Source organism: Penicillium longicatenatum, assembly GCF_028827895.1.
Source record: "Penicillium longicatenatum strain IBT 33135 chromosome Unknown contig_3_segment0_segment0, whole genome shotgun sequence".
Classification (NCBI taxonomy): Eukaryota; Fungi; Ascomycota; class Eurotiomycetes; order Eurotiales; family Aspergillaceae; genus Penicillium; species Penicillium longicatenatum.
Genome location: NW_026643121.1, coordinates 1,509,665 through 1,522,435, shown reverse-complemented (window position 1 = coordinate 1,522,435; position 12,771 = coordinate 1,509,665). Strand labels below are relative to the sequence as shown.

General features: G+C 48.4%; 5 protein-coding genes across 5 annotated transcripts; 2 read left to right on the top strand and 3 right to left on the bottom strand.

Moving 5' to 3' along the window:
* Nucleotides 1–32: 32 nt before the first annotated feature.
* Nucleotides 33–630, top strand: N7484_005921 (uncharacterized protein; the record flags this gene model as incomplete). The annotated part of the gene is made up of 2 exons (XM_057116340.1): nt 33–81; nt 131–630. 2 exons carry the CDS (start codon nt 33–35, stop codon nt 628–630), a joined length of 549 nt encoding a protein of 182 aa, XP_056972223.1.
* Nucleotides 631–4,524: 3,894 nt separating this feature from the next.
* On the bottom strand, nt 4,525–5,547 carry N7484_005920 (NAD(P)-dependent alcohol dehydrogenase; the record flags this gene model as incomplete). Its single annotated transcript, XM_057116339.1, has 1 exon — nt 4,525–5,547. The coding sequence occupies one exon, from the start codon at nt 5,545–5,547 to the stop codon at nt 4,525–4,527; it is 1,023 nt and encodes a 340-aa protein (XP_056972222.1).
* Nucleotides 5,548–5,910: 363 nt separating this feature from the next.
* On the bottom strand, nt 5,911–7,316 carry N7484_005919 (uncharacterized protein; the record flags this gene model as incomplete). Its single annotated transcript, XM_057116338.1, has 3 exons — nt 5,911–6,693; nt 6,746–6,877; nt 6,933–7,316. The coding sequence occupies 3 exons, from the start codon at nt 7,314–7,316 to the stop codon at nt 5,911–5,913; spliced, it is 1,299 nt and encodes a 432-aa protein (XP_056972221.1).
* Nucleotides 7,317–8,088: 772 nt separating this feature from the next.
* On the top strand, nt 8,089–9,754 carry N7484_005918 (OSTA/TMEM184 family protein; the record flags this gene model as incomplete). The annotated part of the gene is made up of 6 exons (XM_057116337.1): nt 8,089–8,182; nt 8,236–8,380; nt 8,440–8,692; nt 8,741–8,866; nt 8,918–9,067; nt 9,122–9,754. 6 exons carry the CDS (start codon nt 8,089–8,091, stop codon nt 9,752–9,754), a joined length of 1,401 nt encoding a protein of 466 aa, XP_056972220.1.
* Nucleotides 9,755–10,401: 647 nt separating this feature from the next.
* On the bottom strand, nt 10,402–12,576 carry N7484_005917 (DUF726 domain protein; the record flags this gene model as incomplete). Its single annotated transcript, XM_057116336.1, has 1 exon — nt 10,402–12,576. One exon carries the CDS (start codon nt 12,574–12,576, stop codon nt 10,402–10,404), a length of 2,175 nt encoding a protein of 724 aa, XP_056972219.1.
* Between the last annotated feature and the right edge of the window lie 195 nt (nt 12,577–12,771).

The window sequence follows — 12,771 nt, the reverse complement described above, 5'->3', positions numbered from 1 at the left end:
ACGGCTTGTGTCGGGTCTGACTGTGACTTTGAATGCAGCACGACAACGGGATGCTCTGTAACACCATCTTCGACGACCATGGTGGGCACACCCGCGCCAGCTATCGCGGTCACATAGCAGATAATACCAGCATATGTTACGATCGATAGCGACTACGAGTCCAGCATCGCTATCTCACTAGAGTTGGTCTATTCGTCATTGTTCGGTCCATTATCTATCATCGCCGGACCTGGAGCCGCAGCGGCGACACCCACACCCACCGGCCCAGTTCCCGGAGGCTCTGAAGATCCTACTTCAGATTCGGCCTGGAGTGTGAGTATTTATTACTGGCAAGACGAACATAGTGGCGATGGCCAGTGGGAGCTGTATCAGATTGAAGGAGGGCTGGTAGACGGCGGGTGTCCCGAGGTCGTACCGCCTGATGAGATCATAACGGATGGTTCGTACAAAAGATTGGGAGATGGATATTCAGGCTTCAAGGCATTCGGTTCAAGTTGTATCTATAATGGAAAGAACCTGCCTACTGGTGATGTTAATGCGGAAGTTGGAACCCTTTCGTGTGATGGGTATCGGGATGCGATTTGTTATACTGGCGCTGGTGATGAAGGATCGTGTGTTGAGTCATATTAGTCTGTATTTTATATCGTTAAATGTCTGTGGTAGTATTTATGATATGAATGAATATTTCTACTAGTTATAGCTATGGTACCTGTACTGGTTTAAGCTAAGCGTAAGTAAATCCGTTTTCGAGGATTTTCTAGTTTACTCTGTTTCTTGGCAGACTAATATAATCAGCCATAATCCTGTGTTGTCCTTAAATTAGCACCTAGATTTCTAGAATAATGTTAGAATAGAAGTGCTATTCTAGTAGTGATATAAACAAGAGTAGTAGTGTAAAGGTACCATAGTGATTGTGTCTAATTGTAAAGGGTATATGACCTTGGCGGAACAGTAATTCGACGAAGTTACCCCGCCGAATCACGGTGTGTTCGTGGTCGGACCCCTGGAGATTCAACACAAAAAGGGCCGCCCGAATTAAGTCTTTACCGATGACTGTGTCAAAGCCCATCGCATCTCCTAACAAAGCCAATGTAAGCAAGACATACAACCTTTGAGGAAGCGAAGGCTAATGCTGTGGCCGCGAGACCCTAACTAAACGGATCTTTCGGGGGCTATGGTCGGCTATACGTTCAGATGATGCCAACACTACACGCGCAATAATCCAAAAGAATGAGTCTCTAGTCAATCACCAAAACCGCTCGTACGGAAGTGCTCTTTGTGTTGCGGCCCGATATGGGACTCCGGAAATGATCAATTTGCTGACAAGCCTGGGTGCTGATCCTAATCTTCTCATAAAGTATGGACCGTGCGGAAGTGCCCTCGTTGCAGCCTGCTCGACTGTCCAAGGATTTTTTAATTTGTCGGCCCTTCTTCAAAGTGGAGCAGATGTGAACCTGAAAGTCACTCGTGGAAAATATGGCAGCGCACTGGCTGCTGCCGCTTCTCATCACAGTTTGAGCGCGGTGAAATTTTTGATTCATTCTCGGGCAGATGTTAACTTGTAGTTGACATCCGGAGACTACGCAAGTGCTCTTGCCGCTGCTGTCAGCCACAAACAAAGCCAAAACGTCGAGGCACTTCTCTAAGCAGGTGCAGATCCTGGTATTGCTCTTCTACATGGAAAATATGGGGATGTCATCTCAATAGCTATACAGAACAGTGACTCTCGCTCCCTCCGTATATTACAGGAGGCTGGGGTCACGCTCGGCCCTTTGGCAGTAGCAAAGCTCTGCGAACTAGACAATCAAGAAACCAGCACGCTCTTCAACCTTCGAGAATTCGAATTTGGTTTACGAGATATACAGCGTACCGAGATTGAGTGTGAGCTTGCTCTACTAGCCAGAAGTCGAAAGGACCTATCTTCCTGGCTCCCTGATATGGAGGTCCTCGTGAGAAAGGAGAGTACAATAGAGCTTGCTCAAGTCGATGGATTTCTTCTGGCTAGATACGGTACATTGTGGATCAATTTCTTGCGGAGCCTAACAAGGGCTCTGCAGTGCCCGGAGGCATGCTATGGTAAGCCTCCTATTCTTCAAGCCATTGTGGACTACTCTCTGAGGCTCAGTCGCAGTGAATCGAAACATGGAACTGCTGGTCGGTTTGCGCTCAATTGAGCTGAAAACTGTCGCCAGACATGAAACCAACAGCTTCACGATATATTGAAATGGATTTGCCTCACGATCAGAAGTAATATTTCGGGAACGACTTATCTGTCCACCTTAGTCATCGCAAGGGCAATGACTTGCTTTCAACCCTTTTGGTGCCACTTCCCAGATCGTCCGACAGCAGTGATTGCTGGCAAGAGTTATTTGAATTCGCAATAGTTGCTCGCGGGCCAGGGGTCAAGCAAATTGAAGAATGTCGAGGATTGGAGCTGGACTGCTACAGAATGATACAGCTAGCAGCCGTTGAATATCCAGTCTCGGTTGGAGCCGGTATCGTACTGGTCGGCTACTCAACTGCTCTGATTCCGGTTCGAGAGACCGAAGAAGGGACAATTCAGTGGCATTTGGAAGTTGCGAACCATGGTCGGCAAATCAAACCTTCTGATTTACAAGCAGTACAATCAGAATGGTTTCAAACAGAAGATTTGAACTATATGCTCTCAAAGAGAGCGCTCCTAGGGTGGTGCTCTCAAGCAAAACTTCGATTGGGCACTAGCACCAACGATCTCAATGTGACGTGGTCTGGTTCGAAATCTAAGCCTTTTTCATCGGAACTCGCCAATATCAACCTTCAAGCTCTTGCACAGTCTGCAGCGCCAGCTCAACTTGGCATTCAGGCGGGGGCGTCTTGGCGGCGGGTCAGCAATATAATTAGGTTTACTCCTTCGGGTGAATACCTGAAGTGCTTGAACGACAGTAGGTCGCAACAAGTTGTTCTCTATGATGTCAGTGCCACGAGAGCGTGGCTGGTTCCTTTGATCTCGGTTTTTCACCACATGCTGTTAGTCTATTGGAAAAGGATTCCGGAGCAATTCCGAGAGAGAGATGTTCCTTTAGCCGACACTTCCTCTCTCCATCAGAATGCATCATATGAGGCTTTGGTAGACAAGGGAGATATGGTGATTCAAAATTCGGAGGGAAGCCGACAATCCCTGATTGTTCGCAACCTTATCATAGGATTTTCGATCAATTTGGCGAGGATCTCGTTGCAAAAACCAAAGGCAAGGAAGTCTATCTTTGGATATGAGTTCATGGACTGTGTGAACCTCAAACGACCGTTCTTAAGAAGACAACACTTGAAAAGGATGGCCTGGCATGGTTGCCGCTGCTTAATGAAGTCAACTGTCTATTTTGCTCCAACCTCGGAGATGTAATCGTTGCTCAACGCACATCAGAGACTTCTTCGCATTGCAACACCTTGCCAGAAGGCTACGACCTACTGGCTGCCTTAATCCGGAGTATCGATGACTTGTCAGAGACGAAAGGTGGCTGCCATGAGGGACATGCCCGTCTGTTATCTCATGATAGTGCCTGGAGACTCACGGGCTCGCCTTTCGAGGCATGTCAGCATGACAGCCACGAATCATGTTGGAATCGACCAAAGTTTCTACAACATATTGCACCTCTACGACCGGCCGTGAAGAGTTGCACTTTTTCTCTTCGGGACCATGCTAACGGTGCCGTTGTCTTTGGTGGACAATTGAAAGCTCGATGGTTTACATCTTCCACTCAAGTCTCGGGGCAGTATCAAATTCGACAAGACACAATTCGTGTGCCTGTTAAGCAGGAGCAATTGGAGAGCAACACTCAGATGCTCGTACGCTTAGACTGAAAAATTCTCATTCCACTCGATAAGTCGGGCTTTCATGTCTTGCCATGCTGTTCTCAAGTTATCTGTCATCTGTGGTGCCCGCTCGTTAACACTCGTAATTACACAAAATTATCATTGTTTTTGTCTCATTCTTTTTTCTCAAGTAGACTTCATATTCCCATTTGACTCAGTTTCCCACACACCCACATATGTGAAAACGGCAACATAACTCAAAATTTCCACATAACGAGTCCGCAAGTCGAACCACGCAATCTGAAGCTACAAAAAAGAGGGAAGTAAATTATAGGGATGCGCCAATGAGATGAATAAGAGGTCTGAATTGCCATCAGGCCGCTAAGCAGCAATCTAGATGGGCTCTAATATACAACTTATCTAATTATGGAGATAGTATTTTCTGCCGCCGGGCATCCACCTATCTTTGTTGTGTTCCAACACAAGTCCTCGCTAATATAGTTGCGAGACAAAGCATCGTATTATTTCAAGTCACGGTATCCAGGGTGATTCAGAAATATGATATTCCGTATTCATTCCTATTATAGGCCAATGTCTCCTGGCGGTGGGGCGAGAGAATCTTCCAAAAGAGTGGAAGAGGGTGCACCTGTTTCGGGGGGTACGGTAATACTCAAGGGAACATCGCTAATCTCCCACTTTTTGCTTCAGGACTACTCCATACAAGAACTTAACCGGTCATTGCTTAGACACATGCACCAAGACCTTGCCCCTAGCTCTTCCTGAACGCAACTTCTCAAATGCCTTCACAGCATCCTCAAACTCATACTCACTATCCACTTGCACCTTCAAAGTCCCTTTCTTCAACATCTCTCCAATAGCAACAACATGCGCCTGCGTATTAGCAAAAAAGAAAATCTTGTACTTTCTCCTCCCACCACCAAGGAAAGATGGCCACCCAACTCTCGCCACATGAGTATCCATGATATTATTACCACCAACCTGCAAAAAGGCTCCTCCAGGCCGCAAAAAGTGATGACACTGGAAGTAAAGATCATAAGGCAAACCAATATGATCCAAAATATGATCAAAGACCGCACCTCGTTCCCGGAGCGTCGCACTCAAATTCTTCTCAGCAGTATAATCAATAACCTCATCAGCACCTAGCCCACGACAGAGCTCAATGTTCCTCGTCGAACAGGTAGCAGTAACATGGCAGCCCATCCCCTTCGCGATCTGAATTGCGAACAGGCCACAACCACCCGAACCTCCATTAACGAATACCTTGTCACCAGCCTTCACGTACCCATCTAACGACTGCAACGCCGTCTGTCCCGCAATCCCGATCCCAGCAGCCTGCTCGGCCGAGACACTTTCTGGAACTGCCGCAATCAAATCCGCAGAAACGGACAAACACTCTGCCAGCGACCCGAACTTCACCGGGCGACTCAAACACCCGAAGACGAGCTGGCCGGCTATGAAGCGCGTTACGGATGATCCTGTGGCGATTACCCGTCCACAGAAGTCCATGCCTGGTGACGCTGGTGTGCCGATTACAAGCTTTGCGGCTAGGCCGAAAAACATCTCGGGGACCTTATAGTCTGCTGGGTTTAGGGATGCGACGAGGACTTGGACGAGGACTTCGTTGGGTTTTGGGGGCGGGGGCGTGCGTGCTGATGGGTCCAGGTGCATGTTCTTTTCTAGACCGCCACTTGTGCGGCTGTATAGCCATGCTTTCATTGTGGGTGCTGAGGCGGTCATTTTGATTGGGTATAGAGCGCGAGGCGTGGGTTCTGGTCTGTGTTTTCAGGGGTGCGCGATTGGGGCCGAATTCTGCGTATGTAGGGTGATGTGGTGACAGGATTTTTTGTCGGGGTGTTAAGAATGGAAAGTGATCGGCTGGTGGGACAGTCGTACAATTGCTGTGGAGCCTGGATATTTTTGGCCGTGCTGCTGTGAACTCCCTGTCAGATCTCTAACGATTTTGGGAAGCTGCTGCGAGGTGAGATCATCGTAAGGTTTGGCGGTTGAGGTGGTCATAGCTCCCGATGTGGGGACAAACAAAAACATTCGATGAATTAGTTGGTTTCGATGATTTAATTGGTTGAGATTTTGTCCATAGCTCTATGATGCTTGGTATTGCTTATCTGTTAAAAAAACCTCTACCTTGGCGATACCTGTTGTATCGCGTAAAAAACGCAGCATAGCCCCAAACCACATGGTGCGGTGCATATGTACATTTTTCTCCAGTAGGCCACTCTGGTAGCAGACGAAACATGTAAATGTGGACCATAAAATTGAGTATGCGAACATGCCGGGGATATCCTCTGGAGATTTTGGATCCGTTGAGCCATCCAGGGAAAGAGTAATTGAGTAAGGTATTGTCTCGGCGATCTCACCCGTCAATGTGCCAAGTATGTCGAGACCTCGCTCCTCGAGCGCTGGGACATTGATCACAGATTGATTTCGACGTACAAGTTTTAAGATCTGAATCCAAAGTCGGATGCGGGTGGCGCGATACATGTTCCAGTCACTTGCTGCTAAGGGTGTTGAGTAAACGTGCATATGATCAGGCGAGCCGGGCATCGTCAGTAGTTTTCTGGCCCAATCCGCACGTTTTGTGTGAGTCATTGGGCTTCTTCCAGCATATTTCCGTTCCATTGGTAAGTCTAAGGTCCATTGTTGAAGCTTGTGGTCGATTTCCAGAGCTTCTTGGAGGTCTGAGTTAAACTGGTGCCCAAAGCTTTCTTCTGTACCGCACTGCTCCTTTAGCCTGGCACAAATGGCCGCAGTGGTGGATATTAAGCATGTCAGTCGCTTTTTGGGGGCCGAATCGAAAGGGATCTGTTGTACCCAGCTAGCCAGGAGCAAGGGTGGAGATTTGAGATCTGTCAAGTACCATACTATCTGCAACAAACTTAGCCACAGCTGTTAACCTGATGAAATCAAAAAGAGCTACCATATGTGTACATAGCAGTGCAAGATGATTATTGCCGTCCTGGAGAGTAGAACCGTCTCGGTGTGCAATAACGGACTGAGCGCCATGCATATGAGCCAGATACGACCCATCGCGCGTGGATGAAGTGAGCATCTAGACCCACGTTAGCTTCAAGCATAAGGAAACCTCAAGGAATTGATTCACATACTTCATACATGCTCATAAGGAAGATTACCATCAGATTATCTTTTCGTTGTATTTCCACCGGGTCAGCCATCATAGCCGCAAATTTTTGCAATGTTTTCCCATAGTAGACAGCAGCCGGCTCCCTAGCTTCTTCGGATTTACATCTGCTGCGGAAATTGGCGTATGCCACCGCAGCCACCGCAGAGCATAGACACGAGTCAGGCGTGCTCTCAAACAGCAGCTGAGGTAGCCTGCTCAAAGCTCCCGGGAACGGGGTGACAAAATCGTAACAAAACCGACGATATGCTTGCTCGTAAAGCGAGAAGCCCGAGCTTGGTGAAGATTCCGCCGATGGATCTTGTGGTGAGTATTTCTTTATCGGATCAGCACGCTGACGCCATTTCATTTCCACGGCTTCTTTAGCATGACTCGATTGGTCCCGATGAAGCCTATCAAATTCATCCTGATATCTGCATTCTTTCTGCGCCTTGCGACAGCGTTGGCAAGATATTTTATTTTGGTCACACTGGACCTGTTAGCATTGTACCCCGCATGCCGAACAATTGGGGGCAAAACCTTCACTTTCAGTTCTCGGCATCTAAAACAGCCTTTGCTAGGGCCGTGGTAGTTGGGCATGGGGAGGCAATAATTCTGATTGGCTCAGGCGTATCCAGATGAAACTGGGGATTTGCGCAAATTCCGCAACAAGGGTAATTGGGATGTTGTGGTTAAGCTTCACAGCCCCGATCGGCGGTCTTGGCGGGCCTAAAATGGCGACGAACAGATTACCATAGATGTATTAGCCCAGGCCCCCAATAGTGACGGTCACTACGCAGTTTGCTGGTGTGTTTGAGGTAGGTTATTGGTTCTGCGGTTTTCTTTGATTAGGGTAGGGCTGAGTCCGCGTTAGGGCGTTATGCGACTCAGCCGTGAGATCAGTACATTGCGAAGGATCGACAAGCAATTGGGCCCCAACAGCTTCCAATTTCCTTTATTTTGGCTTAAAATAAAGCAAAAACTCCGACCTCCTGTAATATAAAGATCCCCGAGATTCCTAGGCCCGGCAAACGTTTTTTAAATCACGATCACTCTACACGAGAACCTTGGCTCTCCCGAGGCTTGGCTTTTGCTTAGCATATACCTTGTTTTTGACATTGAAACGGGATCTTTCTTCCATCATGGGTCTACCCACCGCTTCTCTCTTCCCTCGGGGGTCGATATCGGATTATTTGAAAAACAAGACATGTCCCATGCCGGCTCATCTCACCGAAGGTGTGTGCCAAAAGTATGAAACCGACAATGATTCCTCCAGCTAATGATAGCAGTCGAGGAGCCCTTTTTGGGGAATATGACTTTCTACCATTTCAACATGATTGTCTCTGGTGCATGCACATTCATCACCTGTGTATTAATATTTAGTCTCATGGCAGAACATGCCTGTCGCTGCAGCGTTCCCAGTGAACAAGTCAAGTATGCACAGATATACCTAGCCTTAGGTAGTATCCGAGTCTGTACGCTAATAGATCCAGGATTATGAGAATCATCCACATGCTACCCGCCTTCTCAGTCCTCTCCTTTTTAGCGATCGCCTTTCCCAACTCATACGTCTACCTAGAAGGATGGACAGAAGTATTCCAGGCCGTTGCGCTGTACGCGTTTCATATGCTTCTGATTGATTTCGTCGCGCCGACCGAGCGAAAACGAGACGAATTCTTTCAGAAACTGAAGGTGAAGAAGATCTTCAGAAAGAATCAATACAGGGAGGGTATTTCCTGGTTGAAGGTAGGCGATATTCATCTTCTTGAGATACAATGCTGACAACCGTGGTAGCTTAGCTACTATTCCACACTACAATACCCCATTGTTGTCTTCTGGGTCGCTGTGGCTCAGAGCGTTGCCGCGGCCTTGGACCGTTATTGTCTTGACTCTAATAAGCCGGCTTTTGCCCACCTTTGGGTACGTGAAATTGATTTGATGATAGAGACTAGATGACTGATGGGTCCACAGCTCGAAATTATTCAAGAAGTCTCCGTCACAATCGCGATCAATGCCGTAATTCGATTCTACCTAAATACAAAGGATTATATGAAGGAGCACAAACCAATGTTGAAGCTGTTGTCTTTCAAGCTCATGGTCGGTCTCATTTTCCTCGAACAGGTTGGTCATTCGTCCCCGTCGATTAGGCCAGCAGTGGACACTAATTCGATTCAGATCGCCTTCATGATCCTCGAATCCTCAAAAGTCTTCAAAGAAACCGCAAAACTCAGCTACGCAGACGTCCACATGGGGATTCCTACAATGGTAATCTGCGTCCAAATGGTCCCCTTCGCAATCTTCATGCGGTATGCATTCAGCACAGATGTCTACCGCGTGAAGAAATCCGGCGACTCTGAAGAAAAGCTCACAGAGGTCAATGAGCATGGACGACCAGTGCCACGGTGCTACCAGGGTGGTCCATTCGGGTTCCACGCCTGGCTTGCATACTATAATCCGATGGAGTTTGTTCACGAGGTACAGTCTATGTACAGGACTCTGCATCATGTTCATGTGCGGGACCAGAAACGCATTTACAAAGAGGAAGTTGAGGGAGAAAGTGAACCGAATTCTGTTGATCAGAGTTCATCTGGGTTAGAGCTGGTTGCCAATCGGCAAAGTCCGGGGCAGAGTGGCTATGGGCATAGTGAGCCTTTCGAGCAGATTCAGCTTGCGCAATCCGAGCCTCTTATTAATCAGGTGCAATACCCAGCTCTGTCGCATTATGGACAGGAGAGATCTGAGTACGCCCACGGGAGTACGGGAGGGGATGCGCAGTGGGGTCAGGATCGGGAGTATAGGCGAGTGTAGAGATTAAGAGCATTGACGTCGGAAACAGTGATTCAGAAAAGGAGAGAGAGAGAGTCACTGCCGAATTTTGAGCCCCCGAACTTTGCGTTTTTAGAAATTTTTGAAGGTAGTTGAGGTACCTGGGCGAGTTTCATAGATATTTCCTTCGCAACCGCATTAGAATCTCAAGGCCTTCACTCTTACCAAGTGGCGGTAATTGAACAAAATTATTTTTACAAAATTATTTTTAATCAGAGAATGATAAGCAGAAAAGAAAAGAAGACCTACCTCGATCTTTACCCCAGCTGTTGTCGAATCCCGTCCACCCAGCCGTAGCATGAGCCGCTGAAACTAGGCCCGGAACCATCCTAGCCAACGAGCATGTCCCAACCCAATTTGCTCAAGCACCGCTGGAGTAGAAACCACTACGCCAATAGGGCTCATATTTGAAAATCTTTCCAGGACGTACATTTCAAGGTTTATTCATTAAATTTCCGAACTGCACTCTGTAACCACACTGTGCACCTACACCTTACACATTACAGTCTGCACGTTCTCTATTCCCAATTGGTGTTTCTGCTCTAATAGTTTGCATTGGAAGTATGTGATAATCTTCAAATGCAAGATGAACTGATCGCACATTTATACTCTTGATCGTAGACCCGGTCTCACAGAGCAGAGTGTTTCCCCGGCTGATCTGACAACGGCGAAGAGTAATCTTCGTCATCCAAATCCATCATCTGAATCCGATGGTTAGTCATATGATCCTGAGTCTGCGTCTCCACCTGCTTCTGCATCCGCGCCTCCTCCCCAAACCCATCCTGACTATTGAGGGTTTCGCGTGCAACGGATGATTCGCGGTCTGTCACGCCTGCCTCACGCTCGTTATTGGCACGCTCTTCTTCTTGCTTCTTGTCTTCAGCCGCCAGTGCAGCTTCTTCACGTTCCACTTCGTCTATATCGATGTCTTGCAGTCCAATGGATGAAATAATCTTGCCAAGCAAAAACTGATACCGGAAATGGCCGCTGATCATTTCGCTGACGTCGAGATTCTCGACGCCGGGGACATTTTCGACCTTTTGGAGTCCAGCGATTCCAAGTTGGAGACTGCTGGTACGGTAAAGGAAAGCTAGGACAGAGTCATTCTCTGAGTAGACGTTGACTACCCGACCGCTGACCACACTACGGATGCGGCGCCAGTACTCTGCATCCGAGGGTGTGGGCGATCCCATTAGAATAACCGATTCGACAATTCCGTAAGCTCCTCGCTTGGCCAGGTGCTGGAGACAGGAAAAGATAAGACGGGATCCCAGGGAATAGCCAATCAGAGTCACAGGGCGCTCTCCCTGGACTTTGTTGATCAATGCATCTGCTAGAACCTCACCTGCCTTGTCGGCTCGAGACTTTGCAACGCTGAATGGGTTATCAACCACCCGGGCAACCTTCATAAGACCAAGAGGCAACATGACTGCGCTCATTATCGCTGAGAAAAAGGTCCGAGACAGAACTTCCCTTCCAGCAACCGACCACGCCGCACTCGTTACCAATGAGGAGATGGCATTTCCGAGATTCATCAAAGACTCCATCTCCCAACGTAAGGCAAACACTTCAGAATCAGCCCCGATAACCCGCCAGGGAATCACAAAGTTAGATTCTTCAGTCACCCAGCCAGTGACACCAATAGTGACTCGTAAACGATGATCCTGTCGAGCAGCATCACTCTCCTTCGCCGTTCGCTTGCGCGAGCCTCGAGCAGGGATGAAAGCAAAGTCTTCAATCTCCCGCGCATACTTGTCCATCATCCGACCCGTCATCCGTCCTCCATACGCGCCGAAAAGTCCACCAACTACCACGCCGCTACTGGCCAGAACACCGAGATATCCAGCAGCAGCGGTCGCACCCAGTCCAAGACCACCCATCATGGTACCGATACCTGCAGCTACCAACGGAGCAGCCAGACCACCGGTAATGCCTATCAGAGCAGCACCAGCTACCGATGCAATACCGACTTTCCATTTGCGGGAATCATTGCTTTTCTTCGGCGGCTGTTGGGCTTCTGGATCTGATAGTGCAAGCGCAGTATCGAGGAGTCCACGTGCAACCTTGACTTCGTCTTCGTTCAGCACTTTGATGTCTATACCGAGGCTCGATGCGGCATGGAGCATCAGAACACGTGAATAGGCATTGTAATGCTCAAGGCTAAGCAATAATAAGAGAAGAGAGTGCAGAATAAGTAGCCTCGTCGCTTTGGGCAGTTGCGCCAATGGGGATTCGATGGGGTGATATATATCCGCAAGTTTTTCCATCCGCTTGCTATCCTCGCCCAACGGGAGATCGTCTGATTGAGTCGCTGCGTCTTTATCTGGCTGCTGTACTTGGCTGTCATCATCCTTATTGACAACCTCGCCGATCCGCAGCAGAACAGCATCTCTCCAGTCTTCGTAGTGCGAGAGTGCCCTTTTTTTGGCCCGCAATTTCGACGCATTCTTTCTCAAATCGGCTCTGGGAGCTTGTGGGCTCTTGCTCTCCACTGGAGAGGAACCATCCGGCCTCTGGGGCAGCGGTGGTCCTGCATCGTCGTGCTCCTCCTCCTCCTCCGCCTCCTCTTTCGGTGTGGGAGGGGTTGAACTTTTATTCAAGCTTGCTTCGGTATTCTCGAAGATCTCGAGAATGCTAATTCTCATTGACTCGGCTATTTCTGCGACAAGTACAGTGAGGTCGGCGCGTTGCGACCGGTCCAGTATTGACGTCAGATCTTGACCGCGTTCGCTAGGCGGAGTGGATGCATTGGGCTCTTTTGGCTCGAAAAAGTGGCCATGTTTTTCTTTGAGATTCTTGAACATTGCCGGTAAAAAGCAAAGCCCAATCTAAACTGCAGATATTCGAAATAGCGAAAGGGGAGGGAGTGATGGAAGTTGGCAGAGATGAGGGGCCAACATATGCTTGGCTTTCGGTTAGTTGCCTGAGGCATGAACTAACCAGAAATTACGAAAACGTCGATGAACTCGTATACATTCCGCTCAAATTTGCGAATTGGA